This window comes from Vanessa tameamea, chromosome 23, assembly GCF_037043105.1.
Source record: "Vanessa tameamea isolate UH-Manoa-2023 chromosome 23, ilVanTame1 primary haplotype, whole genome shotgun sequence".
NCBI lineage: Eukaryota > Metazoa > Arthropoda > Insecta > Lepidoptera > Nymphalidae > Vanessa > Vanessa tameamea.
In genome coordinates, this window is record NC_087331.1 from 4,831,981 (window position 1) to 4,859,827 (window position 27,847).

At 29.4% G+C, this 27,847-nt stretch overlaps 1 protein-coding gene across 1 annotated transcript in view; it reads left to right on the forward strand.

The window, feature by feature from the left end:
- The first annotated feature begins 243 nt into the window (after window positions 1-243).
- LOC113401913 (paired box pox-neuro protein) overlaps window positions 244-27,847 on the forward strand; it is a 57,194-nt gene continuing 29,590 nt past the window's right edge. Inside the window, exons 1-2 of the mRNA XM_026641991.2 lie at window positions 244-516; window positions 24,571-24,597. Of these exons, the coding sequence (XP_026497776.1) occupies window positions 24,585-24,597 (13 nt within the window). The 5' untranslated portion in view covers window positions 244-516; window positions 24,571-24,584. The remainder of the gene's footprint in view (window positions 517-24,570; window positions 24,598-27,847) is intronic.

A 27,847-nucleotide genomic window follows, 5' to 3' on the forward strand; every position in this document is an offset into this window, starting at 1 on the left:
AGATAGCACAACTGAAGAGCAATTTTCTAAATGACAACCAGTTAAGCTTGACCTTTGATTTGTCTCCAAAATACCCCGCGCGGTTCTAATATATTATAACATAATAGAGGAGGTAGAGGTCGAGTAAATCGGTTAAGCTAGTAGGTACGGTAAGTGTGAAGAAGCTAAGAGGTGTATCGGTCCCCTCCGTTCCGTGCTATAGTAGGCGGGGCTCCGGACACGCTCCACACCGTTACAAGTGATCCACGCACCGTCACGAGCTTACGTGCCGGGCACTGGACGCCCCGATTCGAATTCTAATTTCAAATTTTTATTTTTCATGTGTCAGTGTTTTATCTTTATATTGTGATAGACGTGTAAAAAGGTTCTATTGATTTAGTTTCTTTATATTTGGACTTTATTTTGAGTTTGGTTTTGGACATTTTTTTTTATTTGCCATTTGTTTTGATGATGTAAAGACTGTTCGTTATACCGCTGTATAACGACATCAGAAATATTTGGCGACATCTATATAAGGTAAGTTCAATTAATGAAATTTTTATTTGATAGTATTAAAAATATTGGTAATATTTCTTAGTCGAGGAGTTTGAATATAAAATTAAAAAAATATTTTCATTGAATATTTTTCGAAGACATAAATATTTATTATAATAAGAAATGTCAGAGAGTTAATATTATTTTACGTTCAGGAAAAGACATCAACGAGAGTATTGTTGAAAAACGTGTTCATGACACTGTATTAAACTTTAAATATATCTCTTATGAAAAGTATTTATCCGTAAAAAAAAAACATCATTTATAATCTTTTTTTTTTTAAATATCTTACTTAACAAATACTAATCATCTATAATTTCTATTAATGTAATTAAGACAAGAAACTTAATAACTTTTAACGTCCATAAACAAGGCTGTATATACTCGTACATAATGTTTTATTTTTAATATTAGCATTCAAAGAATAACTGAATACATTATCTATGAATGCAAGTTTTTTATAAATAAAATGCAAATATCTTTATGATATGTAGTTTAATTATTGTATTGTAGGGGAAGTACGGACAAAATGACAGGGTGTTTTGTTTTTTAATCATATTTATTTATTTAATGGTATTATAATCTGTCTCACTCGTTTTCATTCATCTTAGGTTTATTGACTATCAGTAACACCTTCTTTTAATTAGGTCGGAACTATAGTAAAATATATATTAAGTAAAAATTGAACTAATCACAAAAGCCATGTTGTCCATATAGTACGGACAAAATGACATATAAGGTAAGGACATAATGACATAATTTTTTTTATGAACACAGTTCACAAATAAATCGTTGGGACATCAGCACATTACGCATGAGCCCAAAGGAAACAAGAAATACATCGTAACCAACTTTCTATTTCTTCTCAGAAAGCCTTCAAGCCAGTCAATTCTTGTCCAGCACTTTTCTTGTCCTTGTTGAACGGGTGATCGAAAGAATTTTTTTGACAAGTTCAAAGGCAAGCTCTTGGACTGATGTACGCGTCAAACCAAAAAGTAATGTTTCTAAAAGCTTTATGTGTTCTACTAACTCCTGCTCAATTTCAGAATGCAAATGTTTTCTTGAATCGTCCTAATCCTTTAGAGTTAGAATTCAAGGTTTTGTTTATATTGAGTGCATGTCTTCTAAGAGTAACCTAAGGAACACCAAATGTTTTTGCGGCCAATTCCTATCCCATTTTTTTCTGCTTCCATGCTTCAATAGCTATACTCATGTATTCTTGGCTCCAAGACATGGTATGTCATTTTGTCCATTGTGTATGCATGTCATTTTGTCCAATGTAAACAAAAACGAATAAATGATCTTACTTCCATCAAACAACTAATGATTGCAATAAAGTTAATCGAAATCATGGAGTACTGGCATAGTTCGTTGATTTTTATAGAAATAATTACAAATACCAACAAATAACTTATCAGAAAATAGGAGAAAACCATCTGTAAAATAAACTTTTATAGGAGAGAAACACGTTAAAATTGCTTACTGCGACGCGACTGTGACAATGGCGCACAACATCTGACAGGATTTTAAATATGCCTGCCGTCACGTGATAATGCAGCGGAGACGTAACTAAAACCCCCCAATTTCTAAATAAGGTGACTATGTCATTTTGTCCATACATGTCATTTGGTCCGTACTTCCCTTACTATTTATTGATTATAAAAGAATATTCTTAAAAAAATAAAATAATTAATTAATTAAAGTTGTAGGTTCTATATTATGTCGTTCATTGAATACAGAATGTGTTTGTGTTTAGTTCAAGCTCATTTTCAATTCACTAAGTTCGTTTCCTAGAACAAACATATTAATTATAATACCATCTCTATCTTTTATCATGCTCTCCCTTTCAAAGTTGTAATTTAACTTATTATACTCTTAAACTATTAATTTTTACTTGATAATATATAAAATACATATATAATACAATACAGAAAAAATCTTATACTGTATTATTTACAAAGTTAAAGAGAACATTATAAGTGGCAAAAAAGTTATGGAAGAGGCTGTTATATTTTTCAGACAGTCTTTGAATAGAAAATCATATAGGTAGCTAATAAATTAAAAAGCTAGCTCCGATGTACGTTATTCATATTAAATAATGTCATATTATTTTCATTCACAGATTATACACCTAATATAGCGCGCGAGAGTGTAATTATGCATTTTATAAAAATGCCTAATGATTACGGACTTGTCTATTCGTTATTAAAAAAAAAACTATAATATTGCAAACCGACTACAGTACTAAACACATTATATTTTTATATTCTATGTCTATATTAAATGATGTTTAATATATTTAGTATAATTTAAAACCAAGACCGTGCTCACATTATTAAGACTATTAACAATAATAATTACAGTAATAAATGTATGGAAGAATGTTTTAAAAAAATATATTCCTATCGTACCTCATTAAGAGATTTTAATGTTCTTTATTAATTTATAAGAATAATTATAATATTTATATATATACTTTAATTATACCTATCAAATTATATCTCACACTCTATATTTGAATTTATTAAAACATTCACAAAGTAATGGCGTATTTTATCCTAGAATAATCCCGCCCCGGTTTCGCCCAAGTGGGTACTTATAATGACGTCACTCATCACGTACGTTTTTATAAATGGCCTTTATTAAAATAATATATGTTTGTGTTGACTGGTTTATTAGTCTAGTGGCTTGATGGGTCGCCGATAAAAAGTCAATTTCTCAATGTAATCTGGAATTTCTGAAGAACTCATTCTGCTCATGTTGTATTTGCCATCCAATCGAATTATGAGAATGAGGAAATAGAGATCACCTGTGTTTGCGCACAGACTGATGCAATATAAATTTTCTCGTCTTTCTTGAGATCGACCGCCGGAACCGAAATCGATCAGGAGGACATCATCATCATTAACAACGATAAATACCACAAAGTTCACTCAATATGAATACAACATTCACGGGACATTATTCTATAACAAGATGCTACCGCGGAGTTTTTAATCGTTCTAATAAAACAGGAATAACTTAGGCAGAAGCAAGTAGGTTATATATGTAGATCATAAAAATGAATAGTGCTTGTATTTGATAACTTGCATGGAGGATATATAAATTTAATTATATGTTGCTTACGTCATTATATTTGAGATGTACTACTTATTGCCGGCTTATTTCCGGTCCTTCTCAGGATGATCTATTCCTAACCGGCACTAGTTTTATATTATATACCTACAATCCAAAACAAGATCTCATTGATTGTAATAAGGTAGACTATGCTTTGTGCTTTATAAATAATTTCATTGTTGATAGCTTTACTTTTCATAAGAAATTACAAACAGATTTAGTTTAGATAGATATACTGGGAGCTCTTTTAGATATTTGTGATTCTATGATATTTGATGTAGGTAGGTAGATTGAGTACCTTTCGTATCGTAAGTATAAGTCAGCGTGTGTTATGTATATTGCTCTTAATGACTCCTTCTGCAACTTGAGCACAAACTTAGGATATATTTACTAAATTTTAATATGATATAATTAGGTTATGCACATAAAACTCCAGTAAAATTATGTATATATTTCTAAACTTTATATCATAATAAAGTTATTTTAAGTAAGCACACACAGACACAGAAGACAAGACTAGCTTATACTTCTAGTTCTCCTTGTAACAAACATATACATGATAAATATGTACATATATAAAACAATCACCGAATATGGCGATTTTTGAAAACATATTGAAACAAATAATATCGTAGTTATATTCCTCTCATTAAAACATGCGTCGGAATAAAACGTTTGATATTAATGGTTTATAATATTAAAATATATTCTAAAACTTGTTAAACATACATTGAATTTTTTTGTTACAAATAAATAATACATGTTTGCACAAGAATTTCATATAATGCAATACTAGTGTCTTCACATTCCTTATAACTGTATGTGAAATGTTTTGAATATAGTGTTTTTTCTGCTACATTTATTGCGAATAGAAATTGTTATCTTGTTATTGAGTCGTGACGAAATAATAATTACCTCTCTAGTTACTGCTACACCCGTGACGTCACACTAGTAAAGTTAATACTGTCTGATAATTAATAATACATTAGATAGCTTAATAATGATATCAAAAGCTAAATAAATCTTGTTTCAATAACGAAGGAGTAAACCTTAGATTTACGCGACACTACAGATTGCATACGGTCCGCTAATAGGTCTGCTGTATTATGCGCTGTAAACAGTTCTTCAGTAACATATATTTATATATATTTAGCTGAAACTACGGTTTTGACCGCACGATAGTTATTAAACATTTTCAATTTATTTTTTAATTTTACTCGAAGGGTGAATTAAGAAAGTAGCCTATGTCCTTCCCCGGGGCTCAAACTATCTCCGTACCGAATGTATAAATCAGTTCATCGGTTTAAAAGTGACGAGGTAACAGACAGAGTTACTTTCGCATTTTTAATATTAGTGGAGATATAACACCATTTCACTTAACTACGTATTTATCTATATATTCAATTTTATTAATATTAAATTTAAATAATAATAATAATAAATACTTCCAAAGTTTTGATAAAAAAATTGCCGTGTTTTTCAACAATTCCTTAATAATTAAATTATCACAGATTATTCAGCATATCGACAAATTATATCAAGTTAATACATTGCTATTTTGTATATAGAGAAAACTCTAGTCCTTTTGTAATTGCAATGGGTTAAAGATATCTTTGGCAGTTATGTAGAGCCTATACATCATACACACAACTTTGGCTGAAAACTAAAAAAATAAAAATCTTATAATATCTCGAAAAATTCTGTCACCAATTACCTACAAAATGTAATTGTTAAAATTTTATGGAAAATTACATTGAAGTTTCACATGAACTGGATTCGTATATTTTGTATAAAACAGATAAAACAACTTCACAAAATTAGTACGATGTTATTGTAGCTTTTTACTCTTGAAGCATGATTTTACATCTGCATTAACGTGGCTGATTATACTAAATAATACAATCGGAAAATACATTATATTTGCAAGATCCGGCAATAAACTCGCTAGTAGGTAACCCTTTCAAAAGAAATTGCAGTATTCACGGTAGTTATTGCAATAAAATTGACTATTCTACCCATTGCTTATTCACAATTAAATTTATACATCCTGTATAAAAAATACTAAATACTATTTCCACGCTTCTTACCAACTAATAGATGATAATATTTTTTATGACTAAAGATAATTCTTCAAATACAAAGCATCCGTGAAATTGTGTTATTATGATTAATTTAATTTATAGTTAATTTAATTCAATTAAAAAACATAATATCGAGAACAACTTAAAAATAAAGCAAATTAACGTAAAAGTTCTAATTAAAAATAATTATTATAACACCATATAATTGGTGTAATTGTTTTACAAATTCAAGCAATGTGTGTAGCGCTATGACCTGCTGAGATTCAGCATTTCTAATAAAAACTTAAGAATAAAATAATAACTTAAATGAAAATAGTATTTATTTCAAAACTCTAAGGTTTGTTTTTAAATGAAACGATACTTTTGATCTGGTTTTCGAAAATCGTGTTATAACACAGGCGTTTAACAAACCTAGAGTTATTTGGCGTAAACTGCGTTTAATTTTTAACACGCAATGTTTAAGTTTTGTAATTATATGTGATTAAAAAACTCTAATAACGTATTTTTAAAATGCATCAATTATATTTCGAAAGCTATAGGGTAAAAGTAGAAGCGTATCTAGTGAATCTTCCTAGGGCACTATGAGAATAACTACGTGTTATTCTCAAGTTGAATCTCGGTGTAATTGTATTACATTGTATATGTTTATAATGTAATTTTTCGTAAACTTTATTACTTCAGAATAATGCCCATATCAATATTTTTTAATTATAGATTTTTTTTATTACAAAAATAATTATTAACAAGTACCAAACATAAGTGCGAAATTCAAAGTAGTTGAAACGCAACGCTATTAGCCCGATCGAATGTGACGTCATAGTCTACAATATTCATATTAACAGAGCACAATACTTCTACTAGTACTTCTAGGTTACTAGTTAATTTTTATTATAGAATGTGACGTCACACCAAGCGCGCCAAAATGGACGCCGTTCAAATTACCCGAATCTGCTGATGAAAAAAAAAATCCTTGATAAATTTTTGTTTTTTGGTGTTAGGTATTTTTTTACAATTATGAAAATGATATAAGCTATCGCATAAAATATAAAAAATACACGCATATCCCCTATTATTTTTAACGTTTTAAACGTTATTGACGTTTCAAATATTTTATGTACAGTGTATTTTTTGTGATTTAAATACTTTTTATATAAAAAATCAAATGCTAGTAAGTTCAAGTTATTTTTTTATTATATACAATTAATTATGTGTATGTATGTATATATTTAATGTAGTTATTACTCATGTAGGTAATTGTATCCAGTTTTGTTACTCTTGTTAACGAAATGAAATAAACAAACTTCTACTTAGAACTTTCTACTACGAAGATATTTTATAAGAAGAAGATATTTTATTTGAAACCCGAATTATTAATCAATATACATAATTGATATTTGTGTAACAAACGTGTCCGACGGCTTGATGTCCGAGCTCTAGTAGAGCACAAAGACAATATATTAAATCGGATATCAAAAATAATTGCTTTCTACAAGCTTTGCGTTCGTCATTATATACTTGTAGTAGATTTATCTCGTAACCGAATTGTATTCAATATTATTTCCAATCAATAAAGTATTTTACTTGGTAGTAGGGCTTTGTATAAACTCATCATATATTCTTAGTATGGATGTGTTCCGGTTCATAGGGTGAGTGAGCCAGTGAAACTACAGGGAAAAAAGACATAAAATCTTAGTTCTAAAGGTTGGTGACGAATTGGCTGCAAGGAATTTGAATTGTATGTGAAATTAATATGTCCTGTTCGTATATATGTATTTATGATGCTATATATTATACTATAAAGTAGAGACTTTATATTAGGTCCATCGTAATTTATTATATGTGTCACGTATAAAACTATGATGATGATGGTGAAATGAATGATGAAAAATTTTAATAAATAATTCAATATTTTACCAAAAACAGAAAAACAAACCTTTGTAACAATGGATATTAATTCAAATGAAAGCGCAACGAGACCGTGTAATTATATAAAAAAAAAAAAAACGTAAGAGAGCTACAATCGAATAGATATGTTATCGATATTAATCGAGTTATAATTTATATCGTGAGCTCACATAATAAAAAAAATTTAATACATTTGTAGACATACAAATTAAAAAAAAAATACAAAAAAAAAACAATGTTTATACAAGATTAAGTATAAAAGAGATAAAGAATTTGAAAGGGATTTCTACTCAGCAAGGAAATTATTAGAAAGACATAATATTGTGTACGGTGTACACTTGTGCCGTTTTTACTTTTGTAAACATATAAAATCGAAAAAAAAATCTAACTTCACCTTAAGTTTTACTCTGGTCATCCTTCTCACGAACCCCAGCAAACGTTTTCGTGTTATTGGCATATAAATCGTACGAGGGTTAAAATTTAAACCGCGTATAACATTGCATGCCTAGTTCACCGTGTCACTTTTAGGGCTAAAATTATTTGTTTGATTTATTTGTATTATATTTTTATAAATCGCGACGGCATTGCGGTTTCTAAGGCACGAATATTTAATTTATGAAACGCTGAATTTCGATAAGATTTTAAGTAAATTTTATATTTAATTTAATGTTTTTGTTTTAAAGGTATATATTGTATTAGGGAATATCGTTAACGCTATGAACTATTTATTTAAATGTAAATTAATGTTAATATATATTATATTAACATTGAAATTAGTAAAAATAACTGCACAGATTACGACCTCCGACTGGGTCGAATTGTGGCAGGAACGATAGCATCAGTTTCTCATTCGGTCTCTGCTCCGATTCTTTGAAAAAATTAACCAATGAACAGAAGAAACTCTCTAGGAGAGGGGTATAATTAGAGTCCAAGTGTTTTAACTGTAAATGGCTAAATAGCATTATATATCGTTTTAAGAAAAAAGCTATATTAACAATAATATAAATATTTGCTAGGTGACCTTAAACTGTAGAGTATATTTATGAAAAAGAAGACTTATAATTGTGATAACTACTTATTACTTTATTCTTTCAAGTACGTTTTTGATTTCGACGAACAAAATCAAATTTTTTTTTTTTTAAATCGAGCAAAGTATACATTTTTCTCTAAAATAGGGAATAAAAGTTATGTTTGGAAAAATTTATCTCTATTACACAATAATATTTATTAAATGTATTAATTATTATCAAACATAAATAACATTTACTTTATTTACAAGTTTATCATTTTAGTCTAAGCTAATGCTTGAATTATCAAATGTCGTCTAATTTACATAGGAAAATCATAAATTAATTAACTTTATTCTTCTGTTGTGACAGCGAACGGTAGCTATTTCATTCATTACTGAGACCACATGATTGAAATTCTTTATAAGAGAATTATCGAGTACGATACCATCAATTTTACTTTGATATATCATTCGATTAATTTTTGAAAATCGATTAATTTCAAAAAGCTTATCGAATACAGTTTAAATGAAAATATTCTTTATGGTGTTGCTTTAAAATTTAAAATGCTATGACAGTATTTTATTTGGAATGTAGGTACGTCGTGAAATATAGTTTCATAATTGTTCGTGCTAGAATATTAGGCGTCAATCGATTTAGCAACTGTTCAAATATGGTATGGTTTTTATAATTTATTACCTGTTACTTTATTAAAATTATATATTAATCGAATTTTTATATGAGTTTTATTTAAGATTTTCGGCTAGGGGTAACATTGGTTTTTTTTCAATAAAAATTAAAATTATAGTAATAAAAAATAATATTCACGTACAATTTGGTAGTCTTGTGCTGGTTAGCAATAATATAGTTAAAAAGGGATTAAAAAACTCAATTAAAAATAATAAAATAGAGTTGTATTATTTTAATATTTATATCAATTATTTTAGCTGTATCGACTACGCTACAGGCTTTTCAAAATATAATTATACATTATAAAATATATTTTATAAAACAATAAGGTACATTGGAGCAAACTTAAAAAAAAAACACGCCGTTTTACTGCCTTACTGATTGTAGGATTATTTTTTCACCTACAAAAACAGACATGTACTCGCATTTAACGGGGAAATGTGTCTAGCATTTTTACCACGATAACACTTGGTTTTAATTTGTAAAGGTATTGCGTAGTTATTAAAATTCAGGCAACACATAGGGCAGCTGTAGATAGGATTTCAATTGCCGTAATTGATTACTAATAAAATATTAGATGCGATTCGAAGCATACGTAGGAAAATATAGGCTCAACTGGACGAAACCTTGTCACTACAACAATAAAAAAATTCAAATGTAAAAAAAATGACATTGATTTTCAAGTTTGACATGACGTGTGTTGTCATTGGCAGTATGAACGTATACTATGAATGTTACATATTAAATATTATGTAGATAAATCTGTATCTGTTAAAGGTATCGTAGTGTGTGTAATGTTTTTTTTAAATAATTTTAACGTATTTCTAACGCATATTTTATTAAAATATTAGCGTTTTGTACGCCTTCTCCACATAAACTTTAACGGTGCAAAATTTGATACATCTCCGTCCGCGTCTTATTGGAAAAAAGTACAAAGTTATTGTTTCACGTATTAATATATAGATTACTATGTTACTTTTGACATAAAGATAATGCATTACATCAAACAGTAAGTATTTGAGTTAGTCAAAATAAGTTTTATGACTAACATTATGATATGAATGATGAATACGCAGGCTTTTGATATCTAAAATGTCCTTAAATATTATTTTATGTGTGAAATTATAATATATACATTAATAAAAAAAAAAATATAACTATTTCGACACCTACCAATATTAAATATATATTAATTCAAAAGATATTTTGAAATTTGCACCATTTATCTGTGAATGTGTAACACCAATCAATAATTCACATAAAATAACAAAATAATTTATATTTATTGAGAATGTGATAATATATGGATCATTTAAATTAATTCGATTATTATATGTTACAGATTCTCTAATATATTCGATAGTGTTATGAAATATTAAAGCCATTTGCATACGTTTTTTATTTATCGTTTGAAAATTGATTTCATTCATATTTATGGTTTCCGTTGATTAAGTGTAACTTTAGGTGTGAAGATGTGTGTTGATATACACCAGTCTATATACAAAAGAGTCTATCTTACTATTAATAATACAAAAACGACCGTGAGTTTGTTTGTTTTACATCCTTACTTCTCAACCGATCATCTTGAATCGCATATGATTTGTCAGGGATACAGAAAATGACATAGGTACCTAACACCTGCCCCGCTTTATTCATATGCGGGCAAAGCCGGCGGAAACTAGTGTTACATGTAACATCATTGTTCACAATTAAAATTATTACTAATACTGTTCGATTTTCAAGTTTTTATTTTATCTTCACCCATTAGAGAGTAAAATCCCAGAACGGAAATACACGCCACTTCCAGATGTTCAAACCAACTGTTTGAGCTAAAATTTTACACATACTTTAATCGTTGATGACTATACAAACTATAAGAAAATAAATTTTGCTTATTCTGCACACAGATCGTATTAAGCATTTAATTATATATTTATTCATTACGTTATTCCACGAAGTGTTTTTCAAGGAAGTAATAAAACATCAAGTATTATTATATATTTAAAAGCTTTTTAACGCGATAAAATATATTAGGAAATTTAACACAAGTTTAATACCGCATAATACTATCCAACGGAAATTTGCTAAGGTGGTAATGAGACGTGTAATCAATTCAGGGGTGTTAAACTCCGAACATATCGCGTGTCCTCGCTTAACAACTCTATAATGAGATGTTGATGAGCCGTTTCATTTTACACTCAATTTTCGCACCTTCCACCATCCCTGTAATTCGCTGTAATTAGCTTCCAATATGCTTACAATGAACGCACGAATTGAAATCGTCTTCTCTTTCACTCTTATATGGAAATTCATTGGTATGAAAGGAATGGTTTTTCGGAAAATGTTACGTTTAATTTTATTGACAAAATTTGCGGCTAGTTTCGTCAGTTTTAAACGATATTAGAACTTAAGCCAAAGGAATAGAGTCGTGCATAATTTTGACGAAGGAATAAAAATAGGAATAGCTCGAAGGCATTTTTGTAGCATCGTATGTCAATGAAGCTCCACTTAATTTGAATAAATGAGAAACTGAAGAGGTGCTAAATACAGGTACTTAAGGGTCTCTGACTGGTAGATTGCGAAAATAAAAAATATTCGTAATAACCGATGACACGCGCGTTGTGCAACTGCTGCGGGATTTTCCACGAAAGCTTTGTAAATCAGTAGCTATGGCCATTAAATACAAACCATTTTAGATAATGAGGATACTTTGCAGAAGTAATAACTTATAAATAGATCAATTTGTAAACGCACATTTCATTATAAAAGAATGTACTAGCTTAAGTCTGCTTAATAGCTATACTTGACAGATGTCTAATTTTGCACTATGTTCGTAAGCGCTAAGTGCTCGTTGGTATGTGAAAATATAGTACTTTATCTAGGTGAAAATAATATATTTACTATAATATATTGGTATTAAGTTTGAAAAATAATATGTTAATACTATGGTTCAATAGAATATAACCCTATGAATAACTCTATTATTGATACTTAAATAACTTAAATAACTACATGAATTCATCGCTCAACGTCTCCACGTAGTGTCTTGTTTTATCAATAGGCATACTTTACCATTTTTATATGCAAAATAAAATTGTTACGCAGAATGTTATGCGCAAAAAACGTTTTTAAATACTTTAATCGTTATAATTTAATTAATAAGATTATAATTCTTAAAACATAATATATTTTAAGAAAATATATATTACATAATATTATTTACGAACAAAAAAAATCTTAATAACAATAATAATTGCTTATTATGACAAGCCTAATATCCCATGGAACGGTTCACCGCCGTTAAAGAGAGCGATAAAAAAAAAACTTATCATCCCAATAAGTTCAGCATTAAAGAAAATTACAGCAAGCGGCACACGCCATCTGATAAAGTGCCGATATATCATCACAGAGGACGACGAAAATTAAAATGGCGGACGCTAAATAACGTCTTCATACCAGATATTGTTATTCGATCGTACGTCATTACCCTGTCCCACCGATCCTAATTATTTCAACGAGACGCGAGGCAACTAATTTGTGTTAAAATTGCAACGCGCACGGTAATATTCGAGCGGAGAATTTTGATGACCATGATATTAATAGTCGTCAATATATAATTTACTAATTTTTTTGTCTATTGTGTAATACTAAAGTTATACGTTATTATGTTTTGTAATATATTTTTTATAGTTAACCAGATATAAAGCAAGCGAAGGAAATGTTTCTGGTTATCATTGTTTTTTTAAAAGCGTGTTGATGATAAAATTGTATGCATGTCCATTCGCTTGTAATTTTTTATACACTTTTTTCCAAGACATTTTATGAGGTATTTGAAATCTAAAGCACATTTTTATTAAACACAGTATAAATAATAACAAGTTAAGATTAATAAAAGTACACAATAAACATTAAAATATTTGAACGGTCATTTAAAAAAAAACAACGCTTAATTTCCGTTTCATACTATGTAAGCTTAATAATTATCTACATAATATATTTTAACTTTTCAATTTCTAAAATATGAATTTTTATCAGACTAGTTGGCCTTCCCGGACTTCCTACGGTTGAAATAAATTTTCTTTTTTCTAGAAACAAATAGTTCAGAATCCAATCTAAATTATCCAGATACCTATTTGAACACACACAAAAAAATTATCAACATATGTCCAGACGTTTGGAAGAAGTTCGGTGACACGCAAGAACAAAAAAATTATATACAAAGATATAGTTTGTAAATAATATTTTTCAAAGACTAATAACGAAACGAAGTAGCATCCGTACTTTAAAAAACGGTAAATGATTACAAATATAACTTAATTTTATTAATATTTTTTTACTTTGATATTAATCGTCTCACACACACTAAGACATCTTGTTAGTACAAGCGTCACACTAATGCAAGCCGATAATTTGACGCCAAGGGGCGCTCCTTCGTGAGTGAATATCTTATATAGATATAGACAATCGATGTAAATAAAATATATATTTTTATATTTAAGTTGTATTTTACATACACCTTAACATATCAAGTAAACATTGAATTAATATTAATGAACAAATAATATAAACGTAACGCTAACCTATAATTTAACTTGAAACTTACATAAACATGACTGTGTAACCTGAAGTATGTGGATTTCGCTATAAATATAATTTTTGTGGGAACACATAAAAATTGTTGAACGAATAAAACATGATATCAACGTATTTCATGCAACACGAAAATGCAAATGTTACGTTATGCTGTTTTTTGTTTCAAACCAAGTAATGAGTTTGTTTTGCGGGAATTCAAACTACGCAGTTAATTAGGCTATGCTTAACCCTTGACTTTGTATCGAGTCGAGTCGAGTGGAGTCGAGTTGAGTTTAAGCAAATTCTTGAATATTTTAAATGTATCAATTCCTGAAGAATGTGTTTAAAAGTCTTACAAAAGAGTTTTGTAAATAAAACAGATTATCTAAGTTGTTTCATTATTTATTTAATAACTTTTCTCACACATTATTCCAAATTGAGTATAGCATTTTAAATTTGGAAGAATTTAAAATGCTATTGAAACAATCGAGGATTGTTTATATATTAAAGACTGAATGGTGCAGTGTAATACATTTGTCATATTTTTCGTTTTGAAGATTACTCCCGATTAACAATTAAAAAATTGTAATATTCAGCGTCATATAATTTGCTAAAAGCGCTTAAGTTTAGTATAGTGACCAAATAACTTAACTCCCATTATATTGTCATACAAACATCAGAAGTAAATTAACCTTTAAGGGGACGCAATTTATGTCAGTTACATCAAATACCTTGCACGCCGTTTTTCTTAACATAAAGCTACGTGTTCTATGATGTATTTATTATGGAAATAGCAATAGTATTGAATAAATAACAATTACTCCATTACAACGTAACTGAAACTGTAAATACTTGTTTATTATTTCCATTTATATGCAATGTTTACATAAGGCAAGGTGAATAAATTATAAAATAATAGGTAAGGGTAATTTATTTGGTAGCCATTTTGAACAAATTATATTTAGAATACCAGATTATATTATCGACAGATCTGTGTGTGCAAAATGTCAGCGCAATCAGATTAAATTGGTTTGAAAAACAGTTGCAAGAGAAACCGGTGCAATAAAATAAAAACATGTAAATAACTAACTAATTTAGACACAAAAAGAAAAAGAAAAATAATAATAAAATGATATTTACTATTAAACAGGGAAATATGATTAAAAATATTAATCTAAAAATATTTGTCGTACTCGATTATGAAAATATATATTTAATATATGTCAACGAAAGCGTAACAGACAGACAGAGTTACTTTCGCTTTAATAATATTATTATCTAGAATCTGTTATTGTGCAATCTAACGATAGAAGAGTACATCAATTAATAGTACTATAATAATTATTAATTTCGCAACTTGTATAAATATATATTTAGTCTTATTAATCTAAGGTATAAACTATATCTCATTAAGATCGTCACCCGCTTGATCGTATTCCTATTTATCTGGAATTGGCGCCGTTTGTTAACTTCGTAGAATAGATTTAACAGACTTCACCGGCTTGCCCAGCAGTCAAAGACTAATTTTCCTTATGAATACTTTTACTAGTGATTCGATCCTTGCCGCCATACAGGTTATTGAGGCTTCCGAGGCTATAGCTTCATTAAAATCTATTTATTAATCACTTAATACTGCAAGCATCTCTAAATAGTTTAAAACAAAGTCGCTTCCCGCCATCTGTACGCTTTGATATTTTAAACTACGCAATGGAGTTTACTTTGTTTTCATCTATGAACAGAGTGATTCAAGATGGAGGTATATATGTATAATACATGCATATTAAAGGAAAGCAGGAAATGAAGAGGAAAGCCAATAATATAAATTTTCTTAGCCGAAAAAAAGAACGTACTTTTATCTTTACATTTTTGTTCACAGCTCTAAAAGTTTTATGAAGTTTTCTTTTTTTTGTTTTTTATATCCGTATGAAGACGGGTCTGGTAACTAGACTACACTAAAAAATAAATTAAAGAGTCAATACGTTATGAAAATTATGAAGATGTTTCAAATAGTTCATATACGAACAATGATATGAAATTCACGTTTCTGACGACTATAGTCGAAATTTAAAGCTATTGAAAATACAAAGCGCAACTACTATAATAATATACATAGGTATATACTTAGACCTTCTCCGAATCGCGCCGCATCTTTTAGTATAAGTTTTTTTTTCTTTCTATATTACAAATTAAACGTTTCCACTTTTACTAGTATAAATAATATATATTTACTCGGTTGTAGTGCTTTGTGCAAGCCCGTCTGGGAAGGTATATACTCCTCAAATATTCTACCGCCAAGCAGCAACAGTTCGTATTGTTATTTGAAATGTGAGCGAGCCAATGTAGACTAGGAACATTACATCTTAGTTCCCATTGGTGATGTAAGAAATGGTTAGAATTTCTTACGTCTAATGTCTACGGGTAAAAGGATATTTTTTTTACAATGCCTATGTTAACGGAAGATGACCACAAACTCTAGTTGTCAGCCAATTATTTTTTAATCAATTAGCCTTTAATTTTAATAAATAAAAAGAATCCGGCTCAATGGTTTATTTCTGTTCTAGTTCAATATGTTTGTTACATTTGCGTGAAGTCTCTGCGTCCACACTAGCATCGCTCCGCTTGCTCCAACCTAAGCCTTTCAAAATGGAATTCAAATAGGCTAAACCTATTTCGCTGAACCATTATCTATTAACCGAGAACATTATCTACACGGCTGGCACCGTGTAGGCCGGGATTGAGAATATTATTTAGTTAAAATGAGATAAGTCGAACCGTTAGATTCAACTTAGTATTTGAACTTCTTAATAAAATCAAATCTCACTGCATTTATCATTTGATTATCAAGATAATGAGTTTAATCAAATTAATATAATATATCAATTTTCAATACACGTGACAGGATTGAAACATTTTTGACACGTAAATTTTACGTACAGAAATGATGCGTTAAAATTTTGTATGCAAATAACTTTCCTAGCATACAAAGAATATTACTTACAAACATACATACACGAATCACAATACGTTCCATACGACACTTAATATTAATACAATTTAAAAAAAGTGTTGTAAAAATGTTTTATTGAGCAATTATTTACCAAATCTATTATAACAATAGAACCGCAACATACTATATAATCTGCTTTTAAAGTCAAAACTTAACAATGTGTTTGGCGTGAAGGCCAATGGGCTTGGCTTGGCAAAACTCTGAATGTATTTAGGCTATATTTTCGCAAGTAGTGATTATGAAATCAACACCCAAGCACATAAATAATGAATAATTTTATAGCAAGCCAGCAGAACTTATTTTATCCCATTGGCCGGCGAGGTGGTCTTTCTGTGTGGCGATGCAAATGCGAGGTGTCGCTGTCTTTATCTCAGACATGCGAGGCCGCCGGTCACAACGGAGTGTAATGCGGTATGCGGTGCTTATGAAAGCGGTGTTTTAATACAATGTAATGACATTTAATAAACTAATCAATTTTCTTAATTACATTTTGTTAATTGATTGTCGTTAATTAGGGCTTGTTTTTTAGACTGTGTTTTACTACATTAATTTGCGTGTAATATAATAATATTTTTTATTTTTTTTCCTCCATATGTGGCCAAATTAATATTTCTAGTAAAACCATTGAGTAGCCATTAAGTATTTATTGAAAAATCATATAAATTAATTGATAAATATCAAAGAATAAAAACTACGTTATGTATTTCAAATAACAATTAGGTGACGTACATTTATATAAAATATTATTTGTCTTTGTTAAATTTAATAGCAAAATCATAAAATAAAACTACTCTATATGTAAAACTCATTATAATTTTGTAACAGTGCTTTGGAACATGATAGAACAAAATAAGTGGTGGATGTATAGAATGTCTTACGCTTCGGTGTGATAGTGGTTCCCATTATACCTCCCCGTTCGCAACTGAAGTTAAATGAAGATATATTCCACCGTTAATGTGTTTAAATGGCGTTTCTGTTATGGAACCTGTTATCATTTACCTGATATTAATTAAGGTTTTAAATAATAAAAAACTATAAAGATTATCTCTTATAGCGCATAAAAAGTCTGTAAAAAACAATATTATGTAAATAAATAGATTAATATATGTGATTAAATTTTTTATCTGTTTAGATAGTCTTGTGGAAATTGCTAATGTAATAATTATTCTATTTTTTATTCGCTTGTCGTTGATTCATTGATCTTTTATTTAATGAATGAAAAATAAGTTTTACTGAATTTTTTTTTTTTATAATTTTCTACAAATTTTAATTTACAGTAGTTTATGTTGTGTTGGTACGAAAACGTCCAATACTTACGTTTAATTATATATCTCTTATAATCACCTTTGAATTATAATTGTACAAGTTTTTTTACAAATTTGTAACCACTCTAGCGAGCGCTACCAACTCTGGCAAGAATGTATGAGTACAATTAGTAATTATCACTAATGGAAACATATTTTTATGAATGAAATCTAAGCTGACTTGGCAACAAGTTGACTTGGGTTAGTTTGACTTTTATTTTAACAAAAAATATTTTTTTAAAGAGTTTAATAAAAAGTAATAGATTATTTTATAGTTTTTATTAAAATTAACAGTTCGCCAAACACATAAAGTAAATATTAAATGTGTCTTTATGATAGACATTTTATTATTTAATTTTATTAAAAAAATCCAATTTAACTATAATAAATATATATTAATAAAAAAAATGGGCGTATCCATTATAAAGTCGCATAGGCACCGCCTACACTTTAAACATTTAAGATGATAACTTTGGGATTTAAAATGAAAAATACAATATGCTTAATATCTTTCAACAACACACACATTATGCAAATTTATTCATTAATAAAATGCCATCATTACAAAGCGAATTGACATAATTATGTTATTTATAATAATAATAAATAATAACATCCCAAAAAACACAATATAAAAAAATTAAAATCTCTTTATTAATTTATTCGTTCCGTATATCCGTAAATCTGGTACGACAGTTTCAATTCAATTTGCAGCACAAATTACAAAAATTAAAACTCCAATGTATTAAAAGGCGTCTAGTATAAAATTCAGCAGAAAATAAAGTCACCCACACAATCGCGATAAGGGCGGACGCACACCGCGCGAACAGACAAGTAGTTTAATTGAGAGTTGTCGCTGGGGGGTCCTGAGGTGTTGCTTTATGCTAATCAATTCAGTAGTTTGTTTTTTACCCGCTATCGCCACTGGAATCGGGCCCTTACTTTTTATTTGGGTTCCGCACTGGACGATTGGAATATTTGTCGACTTGAATTTTTCGGTTAGACGAGTTTTTTGTCCCCTAATTACATTAGATATCTTTGACTTGACGTCCTGATTTTTGGTCGAGTTTTTTTAAAGTTCCTTCGGGATTACATTTCTTCCTAATAGATAAAGAGTAATTAATATAATAGTTTAGTATTAAGATAATAACGAATTGCCGGTTTCTGTAGCTCAATGATTAAAGGGATTGTTTAGGGTTCACAAAAGTTTGAAATACGAAAATATACATTGTTTATTCGTCCATGCAAAGAAACTAGATCTTAATACTATATAGGCTTACAATATTTCGTGTAAAGTATATCCATTCTAATTTATTTATTTGCGAAGTCGTAAATACAGTTTGAATATTACCATAACTTTGAGTTCAGCCACAATAACGACAAAATGTTATGCAAATATATCATTCCTAATTTAAAGTGACCTCGATACATTCCAACATTTCACTATCTTAAAAATACCTATTATACTAAAAATATTTTCTTACCAAATTCTTGCGACAAAATTTAAAATAATTTAAGTTTTTTTATTATATAACGCGAAGTCAACGTATACATTACCTATAAAACTAACGTAAATACTTACAATCAATCCAATATACAGAACCTTTATATTGCAAAATAAATACTTCTAAATTTATTTTTTAACGGAGCGTATAATTTAGCCCTGTCGTCGTCGAGTTAAGATATCTTAATGTGTTCTCCGTAAATTTATTTTGACCATCCTTTATATACATTTTTATTTACATAAAAAGATTATTTCTTGAAACATTTATGAAATATTGTATAAATGAGCATTACTTTATACACAATATTCGTAAACCTCTGCATACATGTATGTTTCATTTATGCAAATAAAAAATATGTATGTTTTGTTCAATTTTGCATATTTTCGAATGTGTGCTGAAATTAAAAGGGAATTTGTTACTTGTTTATGTTGCTCATGACTGTTAACTTAATAATTGTTTATTGTGGCATAGGGTATACCTTGTGGATGACCTCATATAAACTTCCAACGACAAAAAAGGTCCAAGGCTTAAATAGGTAGAAACACGAGGGAGTCCTCTATTGTTTCGTTAGGCGGTGATGTATCATTTGAGCAGCCTTAAGCTAGAAACAAATTTACCGGTAATTATGTAAAAGATTTTTATTTAATAAAAAAATATTTGTTCACCTATTAAAATTTTAAGGCTAAGACAAGATAATAATATATTTTGACTTAAAGATTTTCTTCGAAGAAATTAAATAAATTGTTTAAAGTGTAGAATGCAAATTTTAATTTTATTTGTTCATAATAATATAATTACACACAGATACACAGCCGAAGTAGAAATACAATAGAATCGAGTAGCTCGTATAAGGATGCAGACTCAGAAGTCCTAGGTTCTCGGACCGGGTTAATAAAGCATATTTGGATTTTTTATATAGAAAATGTATCTCTAGAGAATTTAGCTTAGCACGTGCTTCAGAAAGGACATAAAGCCGTTGGTCCTACGCCTGATCGCTATCTTTTGTCGGATTGAAGGAAGATGTTGCAGACACACTTGTGCACAAAAATATAATATAAACTACGTAGTTTCTGAGTCCAAGTTTAGAATGTTCGCCGTGACCGAAATTGGTCAAATCACTTAATCTTCATTAACATTCTATACCATTTTTAAGCTATGTTTGAATTAATCAATACCCATATATTAATTCAATATGAGCCATGTGGAAACTCAGTTTCAAAGACAAAGTAAACACATAAAAAACGGATCAAAGTGAAAATGTATTATGTCATAGATCCTCTGATAGGCTCTTTTATAAGTCTGTCTTTCCATTCCGTTCTATTACATATTTATTAAATAAATCGTTCTTTTGTTGAAACTTCTTTTGTTCCCCTAAAATTTTGTCAATAAGCAATTGTCTTCATATTACTAGATCCCGCAGGACTGTTCTGTAAGATTTCTGTCTTAACGTCTATCTTTAGATTTTTTTTTTATGATATCGGTAGGCAGACGAGCAAATGGGCCACCTGATGGTAAGTGGTCACCACCGACCATAGACAATGGCGTTGTAAGAAATATTAACCATTTCTTACATCACCGATGCACCACCAACCTTGGCAACTAAGATGTTACGTCCCTTGTGCCTGTAGTTACTAGTATTATATATTACAATTAATTCCGCATATCACCTTATATCATTTTACGAAAATGTTGTGTGAGTTTCGACTTTCGAGTTTGTTCTTACAGAATAATCCTCCTGAACTCTGTCGTCTAAATGTGTCGTGTCACTTGCGACCATATCTAGTGAAGTGATTTTTATTAGGGTTAAGCCTCTCACTTTACTACTATGTCAAGGTTAGGTAGACCTACTACCTACCTAATTGGATGACACGTATATCACTGTCACACGTCTGTCGGTATGTCTGATTGATAACCGATAACAGGACATTGAATAACGTTATTATTATCTGTATTAGTATTTGAAGCGATTAAAAAACATATGTTGCAATTATATACACATTTTAATTAATATTTGAAAATAGAGTCTGTTAGAATCAACAAAGACAACGGTTTTGGGTTTCTGTCTTGATTTTATTAAAAAAAATGAGAAAAAAATAAAAATAATAATAAATAGAGTTTTTTAATCTGTATGTAGACATACTTTTCGTTCGTCATATTAACGTTCAATTAAATATTGATAAGATTATAGTAGTATTTGTAGTATTTATTGTTTTTTTTTTTAAGAGTATTGAATTATTAATATAATCAAACTTTATTTATCGTTAGCATGTACTAAAAATTTTATATACTTGTTACTTTGGGTATACATAGTTTATTTATAGTATAATTAACTATTAAGTTTTTCGCTAAAACAATTTCGATGGGTATAAAGATTGCTCCCCGATGACCATTGTCAAAAAATACATACAAGTACGAATATTTACTAAGTAAACACGATTAAAGCGGCGACTTAACTTACGATTCGTAACTATCATGTGAAGTTAATTTCGTAATAAACGAAAACTATAATACGGACGTAAAAGGATTTTTTTTTTCAATATTAATGTTATATTTTTGTTTTATATTACAGTGTTTATAAAATTGTTTGTTTCCCAAATAAATAAATTAATTAAATTAAATAACTTCGCATCAATAGTGATGCATCTTAATATCCAACCGTATGTCTTAATAACCATATTGTCGATAGTGTAATTGTATCGATTAACTCATTTACACGGTAGGAAATATGAGGTTTTCCTCGCACAAAAGTGGCGTGTTCACGGAGCACGATTGTAATATGCCGTTTTGTCGTCTAATATTATGTTAATAGGCACAGTAATAATTTTGATACGGTCGCCCTAACACCGAATCGGTCATGGACACGGGCTTTTATAGAACAATTTCATAAGTATATAGAACCTTTTTAATTATTTCCATTATTGGTTACATTTTTATAAAATAAGTCTATTTAATCGATTAATGCAACAAATTATATGAATACGAAACTAAATATGTTCATCAATAAATCAATATCATTCAAAATCAATCAAAGCGTTTGCTATAATTTAAAAAATATTAAATTTATTTAATGTTTCAAAAAAAAACTTGTTGATAATAATCTATGTAGATTGTCCAAAAACTATTTTTAAATCGTTGTTTATCGATATCGACAGTTAATTAGGCTAGCGCGTCACTAGACCATCTTGATATGCAAAACGAAGCATTGTTTATCTGATCGGTAACGAGTAAGCGCGGTCACACTTGGCGTTTGGTGACGAATTATTATTTTCCACTCCCCTTGAACTTTTTTTTTATTATGTCCCATATTTTTGAATATTTGAATAAATAATGACAACAATGATTAACAAGGTTAAATTATTTTAAGGTAATCAAAAATAAATGCCATGCAATTCAGTACACGTAGTATAAGTTGAATCTGTTGCGTCACTGACGTTTCACTTAAATGGCTCATCAAAAATATTAATAAAAAAATTCTTGATGATAGGACTTTTGATTCTGGGTAGGTACCACTTATGCTATCTTTAGCAGCACGATTTAGTATTATTGTGTTCAGGTTTGAAGGGTTCGTGTACCAATGTGACTACAGGCTTATAACAACATTGTTCCTAAAGTTGGTGGCGTATTGGCGATGTATGTGATGTTTAACATTTGTTTACTATTATCTATGGTAGTGACAATCAGGTCATACCAAATTAAAATACGTTTTACGTTTTAGTTTTATTCGTGCCTAAACTTCAACAATATTTTAATAAAACTTACAAATGGTATTTATGATAGTTTATGTAAAAAATCTAAGGGTATAATTAAATCATTTTAAACTTCCAATGCTGACCAATAAAATAATTTATTTTTGGACGTTTCAAAATATTTATGAAATTTGTGATTTGAAAAGTGACCGTAATTTGATTTAAAAAAATCACAAATTCAAATATCGACATAGTTCTCCCGTCCACACTATTTCGATGTAGGTACTTAATACTTAAAAAGTGATATTCGCGTGTAACACAATTTTTTATTCATAATTTTTTGATTTTCACGGTGATCGGCCCCGTTGATACCATTGATTTTTCGCTACGGGCACGCACTGGCTCACTTAATTCCTGATTTAGTACCGCATCATATTTTGATAAGTATTTTTAATTTGAATAAATTATGTTTTAAGCGTGCTATCGGTGCGTAATGGCCGGTTTAATCATAAGCGTGGTGGCTTTATGCTAGAATGTCACAGTTGAATATTAGGCTGTTTTGTGCACGAACTTTCGTGGCGATTACGAAAAAAAAAAAAACGATAAAGATGTCACGTGGTTTCATATTTCGGCGCCGCGCCGATCGCTTTCCGAGATTGCCTTTTTTACGAGTCGAAAATCTTTTATTGTTTTTTTACATATTTTTTTCGGCCCTTTTTAAACTTTGCTACTGGTTTTAAAGTGCCGGTTTATTTATAATATTGCGTTCGTGCTAAATTTATTGTGTTTCGTTTTAAAGTTAAACCGCCTTCGTGATTAGATAAAAGGCTGTTTTTTTTAATATTTATGTTTATTTGCAACTAAATTTCTATTTTTGTTCTATACTCAAACAAATTTTATATTCGTGTAACACCTTCTTTTTCATGCCTGAAATATTAAACTTAGTCACGAAATATTAAATAAAATTAGGGGCACATTAATTAAAGCATTATTTTTTAAATACAACAAATCATCGGTAGCTACCGCAAATAGGTAGTAAAAAAATACCTTAAAATACCTAAATTTAATCTACATAATATATTCAAGACATTTCGACTCAACTGCATTACAATAACTTATTTCAAATATATCGAAATGTAAATAAAATATTTTCTTGTTTCAGATTCGCGCCGCAGAATGCCGCATACAGGTAACCGAAATCACGAATTCGTAAAACAATCATCAATCCACATCCACCCACGTATCGGCGAAACTTAAAGCGAAAACCTAAAAACCTTTAAGAGACCTCAGATCTTAATTAACTCGAACGACAACATTAAGAAACCGAAGCTTAAGCATTTTACAAGATTTTACCTCACGCATTGAAATCATAAGCGTTTCAAAGAAGTCTTATCGGTCGAGACCATTACGAGTAATTAAGAGAATCGAGTCGAATCTCGTATCGAGATAAAATCGGATCCGTATCGGCCCACCCGGGCAATGCTGGGTTTCTAATTCATTATACATGCTTAAAGTTACATTAGCCCTTCGAGGTGACTATCCACGTTACTTCCTTGTGCTTTAGTGTTCATTATGCTGTGATAAAGATAACGCTTGTTCATTTGTTCGTCTTATTATCATTTTCGTTCTATGGATACGTTATTCGAATTTGTTTCATATCACTTCGTTTTTTTTTAAATTTTGTTCATGATTTTTGACTGGTGAAAACCTGCTGTTTTGTTTTAATTTTGATAATTTTTTGCAAAATTATTTTTTGGAGGCCTGTTATGAAATTATATATTGAATAACTTTAGATTATTGTTGGTTGCTCGTACACATAGTGCCGTTTAACTTTGATATTTAGTTATTTATTGCTTAAATATTTCTATAGCTTTCTATGAATTTTAACATTTAAAAGAGGCTCAAGCAAAATAATATAAACATACAAATACGTCTTGAATACGTAATAGTTAAAAGGAAAAAAAATTTTTTTTTTTTAAACACTTTTTTTGATTGCGAGTAAAAACCCATACCTACACCACCAACTTGTCCTACCAATAAAAATATATTCGATACCCTACTGTGACAACAGTTTGGATGTCAATCTTAATTATTTAAAGGCTTAATAAGAGATTGTTTCAATCTTTGATCACTTTAATATAGCAATGGTGATAATGTAACAAGGAACCGAAGCAGCTACTAAAAAAATAAGCCTAGCTTTTTTTCTTTCTGTTTGTTGTTTCGGGAGCGCTTAATAAGCAATGTTGTGTGATGTATCAGTAGACAAAAAGAAAATAATGACAGATAACATTTTTTTAACTTTTTTTTGTTACCTAAACTTTGAAATGACAAGATACCATTTTGGAGGATTTTCATCCAAGAAATATAACACGTGAAGCTGTGGTTTCAGCTAGTGAGCACCATATTTTTTAAAGAAATAACAACTCTTTGTGGCGTTTACCATTTTACCGTTGATACAATTAACAATCCAGTTTTTTTTTATAATGAACACGAGTTAAAATCGTACCAATTGTCTATGGTCACTGAATATTTAAAGCTATTTCTTGTTCTAAATTGGTAGTCAGAAAAATTTAATTATCTGTAATAAAATTTAAAATTTATCGATCTCATATTTGATTCGATTAAATTATACCAAAGCGTAAAAATTATCGTTGATTTGATTATGAATAGAATATTCTTATGAGATCACACACGAAGCTTCCGACTTAGCGAAATACTAATTAATATTATTATTATAATTTCTAACATCCGTGTTAGCTGAATACACAATGTCCTTTTAACAATATAAAAAAAAATAAGGTTTGTCTTAAATCAAATGCTTTAAATACTAGTGCATGTGTGTTTTTACGTTTATTAGTATAATTTTACGAACTTTAAATTTGAACATCAGTGTAAAGAAATATTTTGACATCAATGCTGAGTGCATTGCCATATAGGTTTTTCTCTTGTCAGTTGTGACCAAGATATTTTTATTTGTTTTTTTTTTTTAATATATAGGTAGGTGGACGCGCAAAGACGCCACCTGATAATAAGGGGTAATAACTAATAACCGCCCATAAACATTGGCGCTGTAAAATATATTAACCATTCCTTACATCGCCAATGCGCCATCAACCTTGAGAACTATGACTATATACCTTGTTTCTGTTATTACACTGGCTACACTACAAATCGGAACTCAATAATACTGAGTACTGTAGTTTGTAGAATATCTGTTGAGTGGGTAACTACTCAGACGAGCTTGCAGCAACAGTGCAAAACTCTAACACCAAGTAAATATGGTTTGAATAAACACTGGTTTATATTAAGAACAAATAATTTGAATCCATAATAAATATATAACACCGACACACGCCAATAAAATACACATACATTAAAAAAAACATTTCCTTTTATCTATTGTTAGTGGCACGGTTTACTGCTTAAGGAATTTATGCCACGGTATGTCATCGTCATAATTATTAAACAACAGTGGCACATACGGCAATAGTGACATTGCTCCGATACGGACACACAAAATGATACTTATATATCATAGCAAGGTACTTTGTGACTATTAAAATTGAAGCGTGAAAATCGAACTACGGATCTCTTTAATATTATTATACAAGCAATCCTTTTTTCTCTTTCCTTCAATTATCTTTTGTTTTTTATTCTATTTTAAAGAAAAATATATTATTATTCATACAAAGCTAATAAAATATACATTATCTTGGATATGAGTAAGTAATTGACGAAAAATAAACAACTAAATCAAAATGGCGTTGAAATGAAAATCCGATTCGAAACCAACGAACCTTATCTATACAACACGTTGAACACTCTTACATAAGATCTATGAGTTAGAAAATAATTCACAGATTAAATATTGTTATAAATAACATAAAAACAAATATGTAATGATAACATCACATGAATTTTAAATACGGTTGTATTAAATTTTTTAAATATTTATCGTTTTATTATATCAAAGTTTCACCATATACGACGAGATTCTTAGATAATTAATTATTTATTTACATCCTCAAACACTTTTAAGTCTAAGAATCACGTATCAAACAATGTGATCTTGTATCTTCGGGCTGTCGCCCTCGACGCGTCTTCGTTTCTTTACGCCAAATTACCTAGACGGCCGTCAATCGTTCGATTTGTATAGACATGGTTTCGAAACTATTCTATCTTTATCCGTTAAAAAAATGGTGTAAGTTTGTGCAAGCTTTGGTGTGCATCTTCATAATTAATATATTCTACCGTCAAATAGCAATATAATGAGTGAGCCAGTTTACTACAGGCATAAAGGATATAAGATCTTAGTTCCCAAGGCGAGCCGCCACATATTTCTTATAAATCTAATATTTATGAGAGGTGGTGACCACTTACCATAAGGCTACCTATTTGAACGCCTACCAATAGAAAACATACAAAATAAATATATTGTA